The sequence below is a fragment of the Neolamprologus brichardi genome, chromosome 20 (genome assembly GCF_056152115.1).
Source record: "Neolamprologus brichardi isolate AB-2024 chromosome 20, ASM5615211v1, whole genome shotgun sequence".
NCBI classification, from domain to species: domain Eukaryota; kingdom Metazoa; phylum Chordata; class Actinopteri; order Cichliformes; family Cichlidae; genus Neolamprologus; species Neolamprologus brichardi.
Genome location: NC_142123.1, coordinates 26,624,187 through 26,643,064, shown reverse-complemented (window position 1 = coordinate 26,643,064; position 18,878 = coordinate 26,624,187). Strand labels below are relative to the sequence as shown.

General features: G+C 39.3%; 2 protein-coding genes across 2 annotated transcripts; both read right to left on the bottom strand.

The window, feature by feature from the left end:
* Window positions 1–2,181: 2,181 nt before the first annotated feature.
* On the bottom strand, window positions 2,182–9,501 carry plp2b (proteolipid protein 2b). Its single transcript, XM_087833978.1, has 5 exons — window positions 9,151–9,501; window positions 4,960–5,115; window positions 4,765–4,863; window positions 3,628–3,724; window positions 2,182–3,524 (listed from the first exon to the last, which is right to left on the bottom strand). The coding sequence occupies exons 1-5, from the start codon at window positions 9,244–9,246 to the stop codon at window positions 3,511–3,513; spliced, it is 462 nt and encodes a 153-aa protein (XP_087690104.1). The 5' UTR covers window positions 9,247–9,501; the 3' UTR covers window positions 2,182–3,510.
* Window positions 9,502–11,298: 1,797 nt separating this feature from the next.
* LOC148097004 (proteolipid protein 2-like) lies at window positions 11,299–17,958 on the bottom strand. The gene is made up of 3 exons (XM_087833979.1): window positions 17,628–17,958; window positions 13,241–13,396; window positions 11,299–13,147 (listed from the first exon to the last, which is right to left on the bottom strand). Exons 1-3 carry the CDS (start codon window positions 17,721–17,723, stop codon window positions 13,040–13,042), a joined length of 360 nt encoding a protein of 119 aa, XP_087690105.1. The 5' UTR covers window positions 17,724–17,958; the 3' UTR covers window positions 11,299–13,039.
* Between the last annotated feature and the right edge of the window lie 920 nt (window positions 17,959–18,878).

The following is an 18,878-nucleotide window of genomic DNA, read 5'->3' as shown; positions in this document are numbered from 1 at the left end:
TTCAATCAAATTGATGGCGTGCCTTTTTTTATTTTGACTGTGTGGACACGGATCTGCCGCAACCTGTAACCTTGGTGAACCTCCAACTTTACCTGTCCTGCTCAACAGAGACCTCAATAGCCGACTGTCCCAAAGTTTTGGCCCGTACTTCACCTTGGCTACAAGGAAGTTGACATGGATATATGCAAAGTTTTGTAAAGTCTACCAAGACATTTTGTTTTATAAAATACGCACATCCAGAGCACAAGAGAAGTCAGCCACGTTGGCTGTAGCTTCAAATTAAATATTCCTAATGGGGCGACAAAATATGCACACAGATGGGGTTAGGGTGGGGGGTTAATATTACTCTCGAGTTCCAGTGGGAAATAGTTTGATAACATCCATCATGACCCCAAACAAGGGATTATCACTCCACTGCAGGTCTTTAAAATAACACGGGTCACAAAATGGTTATTGCAATTCGAAGGCAGCAGCATCAAAGCTCAAAACAAAGTAGGAAAGGATTTACATAAACACACTGTAATCTCAGAACGAAGAGTTGGGGCAGCATGCACAAACTGCAAAAATAATAATATTTAGGGGAGAGAGAAAAAAAAACTCAGACGAGATTACAGATCACAGACGTTTGCACAAGGTCATTCAGATCCTGGCAGGAATTGTGTCAAATCATAGTAATTTCCGATCGTATCTGAATATTGTCCTGCTGATGAGGGGCACCAGCATAACTTTGTTGATATTAGATGGTTTTACACTATTGGCTTACCTAGTGGCTTATAAGGAAAAACAGTTCACAATAGGAGAGTTGCAGACTGCTTCCATCTAGTGGCAGTGAAATATAAAACAGTTTACAGTACAAATGCACAGTACCTAAACTGTAGTCATGGTAAAAAGAAAGTGCATCCTCCTCCTCGTTCAAGATTTTACATTTCGTGTCCTAATGAAAAGAATCTGGTCCTTTGTAGGTCTTAAAATTAAATGAATACAAGACAAGCAGCCCATCAATTTTGATGGGTTGATCTCTGATGACCTTTCCTTGATTGCCAACAGTTTGAAAAGAATTATGAGACCATTTCAAAACAATTTGAAATATATCATTCTGAAGTGAAAACGATTATTTACAAGTGGAAAATATTCAAGACAATTGTCAATCTTTCCAGGAGTGGATGCCCAACTAATACATCTCAGACTCAGTCTCAGTTAAATGTTGAAGTTCATGATGGTGCAATTAGGAAAAAGATTAATAAATGTGTCTTGTTTGGAAGGGTTGCAGGGAGAAAGCCTCTTCTGTCAAAAAAAAAAAAAAAAAAAAAGAACATGACAGGATGACTTAGATTTGCAAAGTTGCAGCTGAACAAATCACATGACCTCTGGAAGTCCTTTGAACAGATGTGTGCAGAGTGGAGATGTTTGGCCATAATACACAGTGCCACAATATGCAAAAAGTAAGCACGGCACAAAATCATTTGAACACAAACACCTCATACCAATTGCGTTGTAGAGGTGTTGATTTGAGCTGGTCTAGATCAGCTTGTTGGCTACAAAACCTGGACACATTGCAGTCAATGACTTGACTATGAACTCTACTGTATAAGTAATATCTAGAGTTAAATTTGAGGCCATCTGTCCAAAAGCTAAGGCTTTGCTCAAATTACGTCATGCAACAGAAAAATTGCCTGAAGTACACCAGCAAATCTACAAGAGAATAGAAAAGAATGAAGGTGTCGCAATGGCCCAGTCAAAGTCCAGACGTCAACCTGACTGAAATGCTGTGGTGGGACCTTAAGAGAGCTGCTCATCAACGAATACCTGCAAACCTCGACGACTGAAGTAATAGTGGAAAGAAGGGCGGGACAGAATTCCTCCACAGCAACGAGGGAAACTCATAAAGTCATGCGGAAAATGATTACGTCAAGTTATTGCTAGTAAAGGTCATTCCATGACAAAATCATGGGAGTGTATTTAGTTTTTCTCAAGATTGCTTCTGTATATGTCATGTAATCTTTTTGTTTATCTCGTGCTGTATTTACCCAATTTTTATAGACCTGATAAGGACCAGGTGTTGACATGCAATACCTTGGAATAGATAGTGTACTTTTTACCATGACTGTATACACTTGTAAATGAAGCACTTTAAGATAATTTAGCAGGACACATGAGTGTACAGAGCAAGCCAGAAAACAGTTTTTCTTTGTGGTAAAATGGCTTTTATTTCCCTTTGAACTTTTAAATTACAGACTCTTGTAAAGCATATTAAAATGAGAAGAAAAAAAAACATCAAAGGGGTTGAAAAAACACTCGCAGTACATATCCTAATGTTAACATAGCATGTTCAAAATATGGACTGTGCTACTGAGCAGTATACAGTCTACAGAAAAATATTGTAGCACCTTAAAAAAATGTGTTATAAATGTAAGAAAAATGCATAACCTGAGCAGGAATCCAAGAGTTGTAGGCAAAACTTGAGGATGACGATGTAATTTTAAATAATAAAAGTGTGGTTGTTTAGTTAATGGGCTATCTATGGTTCCTAAATTCCAAAACTCTAGAAGAAAAACGGCCAAAGATTGCTGATTAATAAAAATGAAATCAAATTTTTTAGTACTTAGAAACAAAAGATGAAACGGAAGATGGTGAGGGAACTGGTTACTCTGAATGAGACTTTTAAGGGACTGTAAAACACACAGAACACTATTAAATAACAGAAAAGCAAAGGTTTAACCAGCTGAGAAAGTACAAAAAAAGTCCCCCAAGAAGAAATTTATAATATTAAACGATTCAAAAAGCACCACCTCTGTGTCAGTTGCTTCTGAAGCCCAAATAACACAGTTACTATTTACTACAGCAGTCCATTAACAGTAGACAAGTGTATTAGACAAGTTGCATGATGACATCATCCAAAGTCCTCCTAGAAGCAAGTCTGGCCATTTGGCATCTTGATAAGACCATTGGGCACTTATATGGGGAGATATATAAAGGATTATGAAAATGAACTCTTATTTCAGTGATTAAGGGGACACCTGGAAAAAAGAGTGCTTTATGAGTTTGCTGCCCCCAAAATAATGTTTTAAAAAGCTTTTTATCCCCCAGGAGGTTATACTTTACCAGCGTCTTTGCTGTTATGGAATTATCTCAGAAGCATCGGTTGAGGATTCTTTGAGTGCTAGGTCGCTCTTTCATAATCTCTCTGCATTAATCAAAGTGTTCCCTATTATTGGCAGCTTTCCCCTTTTAGTCTGGTTGGAATAAAAGTTTGAGAGGGGAATCCCTCATGGAGTAGACATACAGACAGATGCCAGCACCCCTCATTAAGGCTATGTCATCTTCTTCTCTGGCTTCATTCTTTATGATACATTTCATCTGTTCAGGTCATGCAGCAGCATTTATTAAACTGTGACTTGCTCATTTTACTGTCCATCCTCCTCTCTGACCCGCTCCTCTGTTAACCTTTGCCCAAATGACTGCTTTTGGTTCTGCTGTGTTCTTGACAGAAGTATTTCTGTCTGAGAACATTTAAACTCTGTCATCTGTTAAAAACAAAAACAGACAAGACATTAGAGAAAATTGCACATATCAAATAAAACCAAGAACATGTTTTGAATGCATTAACAAAAACTGTGTTTTTCTCACCAGTTGGAGCTGCTGAGTGCTGTCTGTTACTTTTGACTTGGAGGAAGATTGTGTAGGTGTCGTATGCAAATATCAGCCCAGCGATCAAGCCAAACACCTAAGAAGCAAGAACTGACAATCAGAATCACAACTAACACAAATACAATCTAAATAAATTATCAGTATTTTGTTAAAGTTAAGTGCCAGAAGACTTTGTGCTCTTCACACTATTAGACACTTTGGTTCATGAAGAAGCTGCAAAGCACATGTTTGGAACTAAACACGTGACAAAAGACTACGTGTAGACATAGCATACCACAAGGATGGTTGTGGTGGGGAAATGAGATGTGAAATTTATCTTTAACATACAGAAAATCTACTGTCATTAGGAGCATAACAAGCCCACTTAGTTCATTTTTTAAAAAGTAAACTGATAAATAGTAAACAAAATCTGAGATCATCCATATAGCCTGATATCTCTATAACCAAAAGGAAGTGCCACCTGCTGGTCATTACAAAGAATGCAGGTTTGAGACACCTCTGCTTTGGCTTCACTTTTCCAACCCACAAGCTGTTTCCATCTTTTATAAAAGTAAATGATCAACTTCTCTCACTCAAAGGGACTTGTCAAAATTGCTCATTGTTCATCTGAGGATTTGTGAATCTGCACTGAGTGTTTTCAGTGAGAGCAGCTGTATTTTCAGTCAGACCTCATGACCAAAGTAATACAGTGACAGTTGTCAGTACATCTAGTCCAAAAAACTACAATAACTCATCTTCTTAAGGGTTTATCAAATTCAGGGTCCCTGGGTCCCTATCACGCTTGTGACATGTGATATAAGCATGACATCATACTGGACAGGACACCACATATCTGCAACTTGCATGCAACGTTTTTAAAGGTTACAGGTGTATCCTGCTCAAAGGCAAAAACTAATGATAAAGCAACTTTAAAATGGGGTTGTTGTTTTTTTCTGCTTAAAAAAAAAAAAAACAACCTTTGTTACACCAGGCATTCAGTTTTCACATGTATAACTGGCAGCACCGAAATTAGTCAGTGGTAACAGCCATCAGTTGTCAAAGTAAACAGAGAAATAAATATGAGCAGATTCAGTATGCAGCTAAGAACTCAGGCTGAGTCATTCTGGCTTAACGAACCGCGCCTGCGATACGAGCTCCATCCCCAGATCCTCCAATGAAATTGACCAGAGAGGTGATGATGTAGAGGACGGCACCAATCCCAGCACGGAACAGATCCTGCACAAAAGAGGGAAGCAAAAGATGAAGCATTATGCAATTTAGCACAGAAATGTGTCAGTGTGTGTGCATGCAGTTATGTGTGTGCGGACTCACAGTCCAGACCCAGTTGATCACGAGGATCTGCTTGTCCAGGTCCATCATGAAGATGCCGAAGAAGATCATGGAGAAGATCATCTCACATATGGCCAACGCAGAGTAGCCTCCATACACGGAAGCAGCATAGCAGATGATGACGATAAAACTGACAAGCTAAGATAGAGATGAGAGAAAAGAGGAGATAAGACACAGGAAACTAACACCCACACTGCGTAAATTCCTCTACCCTGTTAGAATTTCCAGGTATAAAAATCAGCTGCAATTTTTCTGATAGGACTGCACATTTTTGTAGCGTCACACAGCAACAGAAAATAATCTGTCTATAGAGCTGTCACGTCCAGCTGGACAGTAAATGACTCCAACAAAGCCATCATTATTCTGCTTACAGCAGCCACTTGACTACTTCCAAGCCAACATTCACATGACAACAGCTATTCATGCTAACAAATTATTTTCTAGACAAAATACTATTAGAGTGAGACAACTGAACAGAGCATAATGCACAGTGTCTGCCTATCACACGCTGCTTTCATCTTAGATTTACAGCCAGTGATTGTTTCATCATATTTTTCCATATAAGGGGAAAAAAAAAAAAAGTCAGCATGCATTCTTCTCGCTCCAATGAAACGCGGCCAGTGTGGAGAAACCATAAACTCAGGCAGCCTACAGCTCACTATCAGTCCGTTTTTCAATATCGCTATTGTTGCCGCTGTCAAACTGTGTGGGCAGATGCTTTCACACAAAGTTATATAACAGCCGTGGAGGAGAGCAAACTTCAAAGGTTCAAAAGTATAACAACTATATTTGCTAAAACACACTAACTGGCATTCATTTTATTTGATTTGTGACAACATTCAGTGAATCCTTTTCCTGCACATTTGTGTTTAAACCTCACAGCGGGGTTTCTGCCACTTACACACGTGCCAAAAAACAAGACTGCATATATAGGAAAAGGGGAAATTACATTAAAACCCACTGAAAACATTAAATTCATGGTGCATAGGAATGAAAAATGATATTCTTTCTTTTAACTAATGAATTTACTAATTAATCACTGCAGGTCTTAAACACGTAAGCATCCTAACACTTAAAAAAATATATATACTTACTATTTTACCCTAAATCTTATATTAGGTATGATTCTTTTTTGACCCAGAGCCTTTTAAAGAAAGCACATCACATCATAATCTATGGTTACATTCATCATAGTCGTGTAATACTTACTAAATAAAATCACACTCTTAACTCTGACATGCATCTAAAAAAGGCAGTTGCACTCAATGCAATGTTTTATTCTCAGACACAGACGACTCAGGAGACAGTGTCAAATCACAGCAGTCTATATGATACACGCATGATTTAACTGACTTGACACCAGCCCCTACATCTGTCACTACAGCCTCCCCTCCCCACACACGAACAGCCAGCCAGCAACTCTGATGCATCAGTAGTTCGTGTGTTCCTGAGACTGGCACAGGCTGCCTCTGTAGTGCAGTCAGGAGGCTGAGGCCAAGGCCCTACACAAAAGAAGCTCTATTCGGACTCGAGGCGGCTGCTCTGAGAGCAGTGGCTACTGAGGAGGCCGTCGCACAGAGAAACACCCACTACACAAGAGTCCCTCTGAACAAGAAATTCTCTGAGTTGTTGACACCTTTATGTTTTGCACACAGCAGTAGATCTGTTTGCACCAGGCAGCTTGAAAAGATCCCAGGCAGGATCTTTTCAAATCAGAAAAATAAGCTGCTCTCGTTGAATTGACTGGGAGGGAAACTGTTGTGAACGGCTGGCTATTTATAGTCAGCAGCTACATGAGGGCAAAGACGTAGTACACAGTGCAGAGCCATTCCAAACAGCAACAGTTGCTAGGGAAGTCAATGAATGTGTGCAAGAGCAAGAAGGGAAAGTCCTATTTCATCTCTCTTCTTACTTAAAACTACTCATTTGTACCCATTATACACGTTGCATTCCCCACCCACCCCCCAAAAAAACCTGAATCACTAAAAATGGATTTCCACTCTTCAATCACTGAACTAGTTCACGTTCTTAATATTATAAACAAGGTCATTAATTAGCTCATCACAACTCATTGCCACAGGCTTAACTGTGCCATGTGAAGCGTGCGCTACATGGGAGTGACTGTGACCTGCGAGTTGCTCTGCAAATACAAACATGTTCATGCATGGTCATGCTTCTTACAGGCAGAATTAAAAAAATAGGTCTAAACCTAATTTGTTGATGCACTGAAACCTTGAGGCTAAAATACTGTGCGTGAAGTCAGGAAGTTTATTCCTTCACATTTTTGGTTTAACAACTGGCATGCTTCTGCATCCCTGCCTGCTGGGATGAGATACCCCTTTTCCTATTAAGCTGGAAACACCCATAATAAGCAGTAATCACATTGGCCTTCCTGTTTGCTCCCACAGTCCTTCTCCCTACACTCCAAAGCATTTCAGATATCCACCATCAGATGACTTCCGTCTGAGTTTATCACTTTCCAGTAAAGTAATGAGTAGGAGAGGAAAAAAACTATGAAGGGTGTTCAGTGAAGCATAAAGCAAACCTATCCTTGAATGGCAGACCAGAGATGTGTGTGTTAAACATTTCACGCATTCTTTGTTCCCAGGGTAAAACTTCACAGCAGCTTGGAATTTCCATTATCTGGCAAAGCGGATTTTTTTGGGGGGGGAAAGGTTTTACAGTGGGCAGAGTACTGACCACCAACATCTGAGGGGCTGCTTTATAATGAGCTTGTCGAGCTATGAGAGCAAAAAGTTGGTTCGGCGAAAAAAAAGCGCATTTTCCGTTTTACTCAGTGGAACGCATTAATTCATTTTGTTTTGGATATTAATGCTGACCAGTTTTATTTGTTTTTCCTTTTGTCTTTGCAATTTACTATGTTGAGTTTATCCTTTATCGGGTGGATAAATGCTATTAAATATTTGGGATCTATGTTAACAGTGAACCTATTAAAGCAGAAACATACAGGAAATATCTGGCAATTTGTACAGTTTAATGTTTGGTTGTTTTAACACAAGTCATTTCCCTCGAGTCATGTAGGGTGATCTGATAAAACTTCAACTCAAGAGCTTAATGTAAAGCTGACAAACACTTTAAAAGGTATTCAGTCTCTGCCTGAAGGAAACATAAATCAACTACAAGTAAAAGTCCTATATTCCAAAGCTTCTGTAATCATATTACTCAATCCGTACTGTTGTCTTATTACTATGCATATGGAATTTATTATGCGTCTCCAAGTGGTGCTGATTGTTTTGCATTCTCATACATTGCGTTATATTTCACCAGCTGACTAGAATCTATAACAAAAATCTTAGTTTGTATATTGCAACACATAGGAAAAAAGCAGTGGAAGTGCAATGACATCAAGTACAGTACTTAAGTAAATTTACTTAGATACTGATCCACTGACAATACGGAACTTATGCAAAGTATTTAAGCTTAAAGTGACTCATGTGTTAAGAGATCACACCGCTGTGAAATGCAAACAAAGGCGTTCATGTGAAAATAGTGGTCAAGGACAGTAAAGTACAACAGTATTCCCAGACAGGAAGTCATTTTACTTTGCCACTAAGACAGTTTATTATTAGGAGCTGTAGGTTGTTTGCATTTATACTTCTATTCCTGCCTTTGCGGGGTGCATGCAGTCCTGTTAACCAGAGCCAGATGTGCAAACCTATAATGTGGGATGGAAAATCCTTTTATGAGCCTTTATACTACCAACAATGTGATATACTTTGCATTTTGCTACTCTGGCTACAGACAATATCCAGCCTGTAAGTGAGCACGTGAGACGGTGGGCTGAGTTAACCTATGTGACCTTTAATGATCAGCATTTCAGCTCCTTGGTGCCAAAAGCAAAAACAGTGGAGCAGCAGTGACAGGTGGAATCCCTTCACCTCTGAGAAAGCACATACTTTTCATTCCTTATACAGACTAGAGTGAGAAATGTGAATAACAAAATAGAAGAAAACCGAGCAAAGGGAAAATGACACATTAGTGATTAAAAAAAATCAATAGATACAGAACATAAATCCACTTAGCCATCTATAAATTATTGATTAGTTACAAGTGAGCTTTACACGCAGCATATTAAAGCCATATCTGTGAGTCGTTAACCGTGGATCGTCAGAGCAGAGCTGCACACAAATATCACAGTGAGAACAAACTTACTATTTCTGCTGCCAGGATGAACCCTTTCTGGGTCTTCACGTAGCTTTTCAGCCTCTCCACGCAGCTGGGAGAGCCGGACGCACTTGTATCGGCCATTCTGTACTTTATCAAAGTTCACTAAACAGACAGTGTGGTGCGTGTATTCTACCCCGAACTACGAGCAGATTAAACAAATGTTCTTCTTTATTTCTTTAGTGGAGGAAAGTTTAGAGAGTGCTGCCCTGGTGCGGTTTATCGTTGCTCTTGCTTAAATTGGCGAGTCGTTATTTTCCCCTCAGGCGGATGAATCAACTTCTCCGAGCGGAGGTCTTGTTGAAATGCGATTATTGGACTCCAGCACTACCACAGAAGCTCTGCGGAAACTCTAAAAGAGGGAGGGACAAGGAACCAGCGGAGGAGTTCACTGCCGGGCGTTGGCTCGCTGCCGTTTTCCTCAAGGGGAGCTGTTTCTCTGCAATTACCCGAAGTTATTTTAATGTTTTGTTATGTCATTTTAGGTTGTTTAAATTTGCTTTATACCGTGGCGCTGCCGGGGATTATTTAACTGCAAATAAACAACTAGATTGTTGGGCTGGTGCTTGTGCTTTATTAATATTTGCACAGAGCGCTCAAATCCCTAAAAACTATATGTAGGACGAAGAGAATGGGTTGCTAAAGAGCAAAGAAACCATGCAAGTTACAAGTTTACTTACAAATATGTTGCTTTATTACATACTTTCCCGTCTCCCTTAAAAAGTGAAAACAAGAAGGCTGACAGGAAGCTAAACAAGAGACTAGAGCTTCAGGCAACGGTAGCTTTTTTCTTTTCATTGTTTTCCTTGCATCATATTCGCTGACATATGCATAATTTGTGACTTTGTGCACACGCAGAGCAAAAAAAAGAAAAAAAAAGTGCGACATGGCAGCTTGCACGTGAACAGGGGCGTTTCCAGGTTTTTTTCTAATGGGGTGGCAAAAGGCATGGAGCGACGACGAGCACGAGGAGTGCAGGGTATTTGATCAGAAATAAACCCAATATAGAAAACTGGTGTGTACAACATTTTCACCCTTGTGTGGAGTCTTGATGCAGATGGTATTATGAGAAATGGGAAAACTTGTTTTGTGGTTAGGAGTAGGGGTGGGTTTTGATTATCGATTTAAATCGATTCTAGCTTGGATAGCTTGATATCATTCATTAAAATCCTGAATCGATTTTTTATATACATTTATTTTGCCCGAAATGCCAGAATCTCAGGTCAAACCTCACAAAATTTCAACAACTAAAACAGTAAATGAGAGCAGGTACGTGGATTCTGCACAAAGTCGCCTTTCTCACCCGACTGACACGGTTGGGGCTCAAAGCCGACAGCTCGCTGATTCTGATGTTTCGGCGGGTCCCTGCTTTGTGTTTACGTCTTTTTTGCGCTAGATTCTGAGCTGCAGATTTTATCGCTCTCCAAATAATATTGACTGAACCAGCAGCAAAAGAAGATCCAAACTACGCTTCACATAAACATTGTCATGAAATACCTGACTTTTGCTGTTTTGCTTCCACCACAATAAAAAAAAAAAAAAAAAAATCACACTTCATGGACAGCTCTCTCTCTCTCTCAGTATACTTCAAGAAAAGTTTCCCGTCTAAAAATCTGTTCTCTGCAATATTCGCTTGCTTGTTACCCACAAGTCTACCTTTTTTTTTTTTTTTTTTTTTTTTTTTTTTTTACAGCGCTGTCGGCCGCTGTCTTTACCTGCTTCCGAAAATAAAACCTCATTTCTGCTGAATTCTGAATTGTAACATGAATAAATGCTTTTAAAAACTGAATTTGAATTAGTCTAATCTGAAATTCAATTTATTGGTTTGAAAATGATCATGACTAAATTGAATTTTATATTGTGAAATTGAATTACTTTGCTTATTTACTGTATTTTATCCTTTAAAAATTTATCTCTCGAATAATTTCACGTCGTCTTTTTGTTTATCTCGTGCTGTATTTACCCACTTTTTATAGACCTGACAAGGACCAGGTGTCCTCACATGCAATACCTTGGAATAGATAGTGTACTTTTTACCATGACTGTATACACTTGTAAATGAAGCACTTTAAGATAATTTAGCAGGACACATGAGTGTACAGAGCAAGCCAGAAAACAGTTTTTCTTTGTGGTAAAATGGCTTTTATTTCCATTTGAACTTTTAAATTACAGACTCTTGTAAAGCATATTAAAATGGAAAAAAAAAAAAAAAAAAAAACACATCAAAGGGGTTGAAAAAGACTGGCAGTACATATCATATATAAGACTACGTGTAGACATAGCATACCACAAGGATGGTTGTGGTGGGGAAATGAGATGTGAAATTTATCTTTAACATACAGAAAATCTACTGTCATTAGGAGCATAACAAGCCCACTTAGTTCATTTTTTAAAAAGTAAACTGATAAATAGTAAACAAAATCTTTCAAAAACCAACAAAACAATATTTATTGTCCTCTGATTCAGTGTAAAAGCAAACAGAGATTGTGATGCAGTTACAGGCTCAGTCTTACCATTTTGTTCATGCATTATTTTCAGTTTTCCAGTAAGAAATTAACTGTATTAACACTTCCACATACTATAAGCTGCACTGCCCTTTCCATCTCATCAAAGTGTTTACTGAGATCATCCATATAGCCTGATATCTCTATAACCAAAAGGAAGTGCCACCTGCTGGTTATTACAAAGAATGCAGGTTTGAGACACTTCTGCTTTGGCTTCACTTTTCCGACCCACAAGCGGTTTCCATCTTTTATATAAGTGAATGATCAACTTCTCTCACTCAAAGGGACTTGTCAAAATTGCTCATTGTTCATCTGAGGATTTGTGAATCTGCACTGAGTGTTTTCAGTGAGAGCAGCAGTATGTTCAGCCAGACCTCATGACCAAAGTAATACAGTGACAGTTGTCAGTACATCCAGTAGTATATGGCAAAAACTACATTAACTCCCATCTTTTTAAAGGTTTATCAAATTCAGGGTCCCTATCATGCTTGTGACATATGATATAAGCATGACATCATACTGGACAAGACACCACATATCTGCAACTTGCATGCAAAGTTTTTAAAGGTTACAGGTGTATCCTGCTCAAAGGCAAAAACTAATGATAAAGCAACTTTAAAATGGGGTTGTTGGTTTTTTTCTGCTTAAAAAAAACAACAAAAACCTTTGTTTTTTAATGAGAAAGCAACTTTAAAATGGGGTTGTTGTTTTTTTACATTTTTGTAAAAAAATATGTTTCTCTACTGTGTGTAAACAGTTATGACACCACAGAGTCTGATATCAAATGAGTTTTTGAACCCAGACTAGCTACCGGTGTACTCTGTTCTCTGTTCATTGCAAAGCCTTTTAATAACGCCGTTACATTGTTAATATAATTAGTGGCTGTAGCTACCAATTTTGTGTGCAGCTACGCCTTTCCTCCTCTGACTCCCAATGCACTGTAATGCTGCTGTTAGCTGTTTCAGACTGATTTCCAGTCATCACCGTGTCCTGTTTTTGGCAACAATAAACTAACATTCAAACTACATAACATGTGTTTTAGTGTTATATCGGCATTTTTTTTTTGTCTTAGAAATTTTTGAATGAGCTAAAGTAAGGTAATAAGTCACAGTCTACAGTTGTAGTCAAAAAGGAAGGAGGTATTGCAGTATGAACATTACTCAATGTCGAGTGCCTGCTTTTTCAGAAAGTCTGGGTGTTTCATATTGAACACAAAAAAGTGACAAAAAACACCAGGCATTCAGTTTTCACATGTATAACTGGCAGCACCGAAATTAGTCAGGGGTAACAGCCATCAGTTGTCAAAATAAACAGAGAAATAAATATGAGCAGATTCAGTATGCAGCTAAGAACTCAGGCTGAGTCATTCTGGCTTAACTAACCGCGCCTGCCATACAAGCTCCATCCCTGGATCCTCCAAACAGATGGATCAGAGAGATGATGATGTAGAGGACGGCACCAACCGCAGCACGGAACAGATCCTGCACCAAGGGAAGCAAAAGATGAAATATTATGCAATTTAGCACAGAAATGTGTCAGAGGGTGTGCATGTAGTTATGTGTGTGTGGACTCACAGTCCAGACCCAGCTGATCCCTGAGAACTGCTTGTCCAGGTCCATCATGAAGATGCCGAAGAAGATCATGGAGAAGGTCATCTCACATATGGGCACCGTGGTGTAGCCTCCACACCAGGAAGCAGCATAGCAGATGATGACGATAAAACTGACAAGCTAAGACAGAGATGAGAGAAAATAGAAGATAAGACTTGATATGAGTGTAAATTTCACAGGAAACTAACACCCACACTGCGTAAATTCCTCTACCCTGTTAGAATTTCCAGGTATAAAAATCAGCTGCAATTTTTCTGATAGGACTGCACATTTTTGTAGCGTCACACAGCAACAGAAAATAATCTGTCTATAGAGCTGTCACGTCCAGCTGGACAGTAAATGAATCAAATCAAATCAATTTATTTATATAGCACTTTTCACAGGATAAAAACCACAAAGTGCTTCACAGTAATATAACCGGGGCCCAGTTCAGCAGCGCCACCCGGCCCCACAGAGCCCGGGACAGCCCACCCGACCCCACCACAGAGAAAACTGCACCCACCCTGTCATCCAATTCAATTCAATTTTATTTATATAGCGCCAAATCACAACAAAAGTCGCCTCAAGTAGATCCACTTATCTTCCAGACTACACAAGACAATAGACAAATATCTGGCAATTTATACATGTTTGGTTGTTTTAACACAAGTCATTTCCCTCGAGTCATGTAGGGTGATGTGATAAAACTTTGACTCAAGAGCTTAATCTGAAGCTGACAAACACTTTAAAAGGTATTCAAGTCTCTGCCTGAAGGAAACATAAATCAACTACAAGTAAAAGTCCTATATTCCAAAGCTTCTGTAATCATATTACTCAATCCGTACTGTTGTCTTATTACTATGCATATGGAATTTATTATGAGTCTCCAAGTGATGCTGATTGTTTTGCATTCTCATACATTGCGTTATATTTCACCAGCTGACTAGAATCTCTAACAAAAATCTTAGTTTGTAAATTGCAACATAAAGAAGAAAAGCAGTGGAAGTGCAATGACATCAAGTACAGTACTTAAGTAAATGTACTTAGATACTGATCCACTGACAATACAGAACTTGTGCAAAGTATTTAAGCTTAAAGTGACTCATGTGTTAAGAGATCACACCGCTGTGAATTCAAACAAAGGCGTTAATGTGAAAATAGAGACTGAAAATGTGACGTCATTTCCGGGGTAAAACCAGTCGCATGACAGCCACGGGAAGCCGACGGGTAAAGAGATCGGTTTTTATCGGATTACGTCATGGAAGAGAAATTGTTCATGCCATGTTTCCGAAGTAACAAAGAGCCGACGGATGGCCTGGATTGCAGCCATTCGAAGACCAAATATAACTTTCCAGAACACTCCAGTTCACAAGTTAGTCTGCTCCAAGCACTTCCACAAAGTCTTCTGTTGTAGTTATTACGTAATTTATCATAACATCATTGTTGATGTAGGCTACAAATAAGTCTTATATTGATTTGAATTGAATTCGATGCGCTTTGCTGCTTTGTTCACAGTGGCTTTGCGGGCTAATGTCCGTTGTGTTTTGTAGGAAAACCAGCCTACAAAATGCAGGAATACGATCCAGACTGGGCACCCTTTATCAACCTGGGTCATACCGAGTTTAAAGCTTCTACCACAGTGAGATTTGATCGGTTAAGAGAGAAAGCGATATCAAAACAGCCACGAAAAGTCACGCATATATGTGCCCAAATGGTGAATAACTGTTTTCCAGTATGTTGTTTTGCAGTGCGTTTTTTTTTTTTTTTGCATTGTTGATTTGTTTTTCATCAAAGCAGCTAATAAAGCATGATGGAATACAAATTTGCTTCTTTCTTGTAAGATTCTATAATAGAATGAAACAATAATGCCAGTTATACATAAAAACAAATTGAATGGATTATGAAACACTTATTTTATTTCTATTAGATGTGAAAATGTTGTGTAATACTACAACCTGAAATGACAAATAGATTGCGTTGGCCTGTACAGGAAATAAAGGAGAAAAAATGTAACAACAGCTGTGAAATGGAATAGTCCAAATCACCAAAGTAAACTGGACCTGGGCTTGTTGCAGGGATCTGAAGTTACTGAACATTTTGTGAGTGTATGCACTCACACTTAGGACCATATAATAGTAAATATGTGCGTGATGAAAGTTGGGCAGCACGCTAACGTCCTTACTCCACTCTGTATGCTCGTATGGGTCTAACCCTTTCACTCCTTTAATTTTTTACTTGTACTTTTTTTGCCTTTTCGTCAAGTCTGTCTTCGTACAGACCTGCCGCGTTCTCCGTCGTTTTGTACGTAACTGTTTTTGGGGCAAATAAAATGCAAGTAGGGATTAAAACCGCAGAATTAATGATTACCGGTGCTGGAAATGCTAGCGCTTGATGCAGTGTTTTAATTTTGTTGCCACTCGTACCTACAACGCAATGCGCGAAAGTCACGTGTTCTGTCAATCTCTATAGTGGTCAAGGACAGTAAAGTACAACAGTATTCCCAGACAGGAAGTCATTTTACTTTGCCACTACGACAGTTTATTATTAGGAGCTGTAGGTTGTTTGCATTTATACTTCTATTCCTGCCTTTGCAGGGTGCATGCAGTCCTGTTAACCAGAGCCAGATGTGCAAACCTATAATGTGGGATGGAAAATCCTTTTATGAGCCTTTAAACTACCAATAATGTGATATACTTTGCATTTTGCTACTCTGGCTACAGACAATATCCAGCCTATAAGTGAGCACATGAGACGGTGGGCTGAGTTAACCTATGTGACCTTTAATGATCAGTATCTCAGCCCCTTGATGCCAAAAGCAAGAACAGTGGAGCACCAGTGACAGGTGGAATCCCTTAACCTCTGAGAAAGCACATACAGTGGAACCCCGACTTACGAATACCCCATTTAACGAAAAATTCAAGTTACAAAGGCGCTGAACGGCAATATTTCTGCCCGTGTTACAGCAAAATGCCCGTATAACGAAATACGCTGGCTCTGATTGGCTGAGCCTACAATGCCCTCAATACCTTACGAATCATGTGACAACCCCTTGGCTTTTGTAATGGACTCTGTGCACGAGAAAATGCTAACTTCCTGGTTTGAGACCGGATGTATGGTTGTACATTTCCGGTGGCTTTACTTTGCGGTGAATCGCTAATGTGAAGATATACTCCAAAATCATGTCCAAAACATGAAAACGGAAAGATCGCGTTAAGTTACAAAGAGCAGAAGGTGGGAAAACTCACCCCTGTTGTGTCATAAAAAAATCTAATGATCAATTTTGACGTTTAAAGCGTTTAGATCGATCAGTTGTTTACATCACTCAACACAAGCAGAACTACATTACAAAATCAGAAGACACATGTCTACATTCAAAAGCACATCTCTGTATAGTGACAGTTCTTATGATTTAAACAGGCAAATGTTCAGCATTCAAACTACAGGTAAACAATAGTCAAACCCAGATGTTTCCCCCATTATGTCGATATCAGATAGTCAAGTACACACCTACACAGCATGTTAACAAACCGTGAGAAAAAGCCACACAAAAAATGAATAATTGCTTGTAAGGGTTTCTATACATTAGTATTTACGAAAGGTATGTTGTGACTTACTTTCAAAATTACAGTGGTCCCTCGCTATAACGCGGTTCACCTTTCACCTCACTGTTTTGCAAATTTTTTAGTGCAAGTTTGCATGTTTTTTTTACATCACATTGTCCTGATCGGCTGCCGACGATCTCCTCCGTGCCGTCTCTCCAGTACAGTACAGAATTGCTGCATCTATCGCTAGCAGTGTGACTCCGAAGTGCAGTAGGGGGGCCGCTGTTTGCAAATACTGAGAAACATAGAATTTGAATCCTTTCTCTGTTTTGCTCTGAGGCGCAGGGAAAAAGATTGACAGGTCAATGAACAGCATCTACATATATATTCCGTAAATGCGCAAGACATCTCGAGAAATCTAAATCGCCCCATGATTCATCCATTTGGTTGACTTGTTTTGGAAAAAGCGTCAGCAAGGAGCGAATATCACACCGGAAACGAAGCGCCCTACAGGAGTTTCGCACCGGAAGTAGCATATGCTAAGGTGCACATGCCCTGTAGGGCGCTTCGTTTCTGGTGTGATATATATGGACAGACTAGAGTGAGAAATGTGAATAAAAAACAGAAGAAAACCGAGCAAAGGAAAAATGACACATTAGTGATTAAAAAATCAATAGATACAGAACATAAATCCACTTAGCCATCTATAAATTATTGATTAGTTACAAGTGAGCTTTACATGCAGCATATGAAAGCCATATCTGTGAACCGTTAACCGTGGATCATCACAGCAGAGCGACACACAAATATCACAGTGAGAACAAACTTACTATTTCTGCTGCCAGGATGAACCCTTTCTGGGTCTTCACGTAGCTTTGCAGCCTCTCCACGCAGCTGGGAGAGCTTGATGCACTTGTATCGGCCATTCTGTACTTTATCAAAGTTCACTAAACAGACAGTGTGCTGCGTGTATTCGACCCCGAACTACGAGCAGATTAAACAAATGTTCTTCTTTATTTCTTTAGTGGAGGAAAGTTTAGAGAGTGTTGCCCTGGTGCGGTTTATCGTTGCTCTTGCTTAAATTGGCGAGACCCTCTTTTCCTTTTCCCCTCAGGCGGATGCGCTGATTGGACTCCAGCCAGCACGACCACAGAAGCTCTGCGGAAACTTGAGGGAGGGACAAGAAACCAACGGAGGAGTTCACTGCCGGGCGTTGGCTCGCTACCGCTTTCCTCAAGGGGAGCTGTTTCTCTGCAATTACCCGAAGTTATTTTAATGTTTTGTTATGTCATTTTAGGTTGTTTACATTTGCTTTATACCGTGGCGCTGCCGGGGACTATTTAACTGCAAATAAACAACTAGATTGTTGGGCTGGTGCTTGTGCTTTATTAATATTTGCACAGAGCGCTCAAATCCCCAAAAAATATATGTAGGACGAAGAGAATGGGTTGCTAGAGAGCAAAGAAACCATGCAAGTTACAAGTTTACTTACAAATATGTTGCTTTATTACATACTTTCCCGTCTCCCTTAAAAAAGTGAAAACAAGAAGGCTGACAGGAAGCTAAACAAAAGACTAGCGCTTCAGTCCAACGGTAGTTTTTTTCTTTTCATTGTTTTCCTTGCATGCAAGAAAAAAGTGCGACATGCTAGCTTGCACGTGAACAGGGGCGTTTCCAGGTTTTTTTCTAATGGGGTGGCAAATGGCATGGAGCGACGACGAGCACGAGGAGTGCAGGGTATTTGATCAGAAATAAACCCAATGTAGAAAACTGGTGTGTAAAACATTTTCAGCCTTGTGTGGAGTCTTGATGCAGATGGTATTATGAGAAATGGGAAAATTTGTTTTGTTGTTAGTGGAAAGTAGTGATTGATTAGGAAATAAAGGAGCAACCAAAAGGAAGTATTTAAGTTGCAGCTGGAGATGATTTTTATTACTGTGCAACATTATCAAAATATATAGTGTGTGGCATAAAGTACAATATTTGCATTCAGAGTATGTTGCACAATTAAAAAGCAACAAAATAGAGTAAAATTAAACACTTCAGTAAAACACTCCACTCCAAGTTACTTCCACCACTAC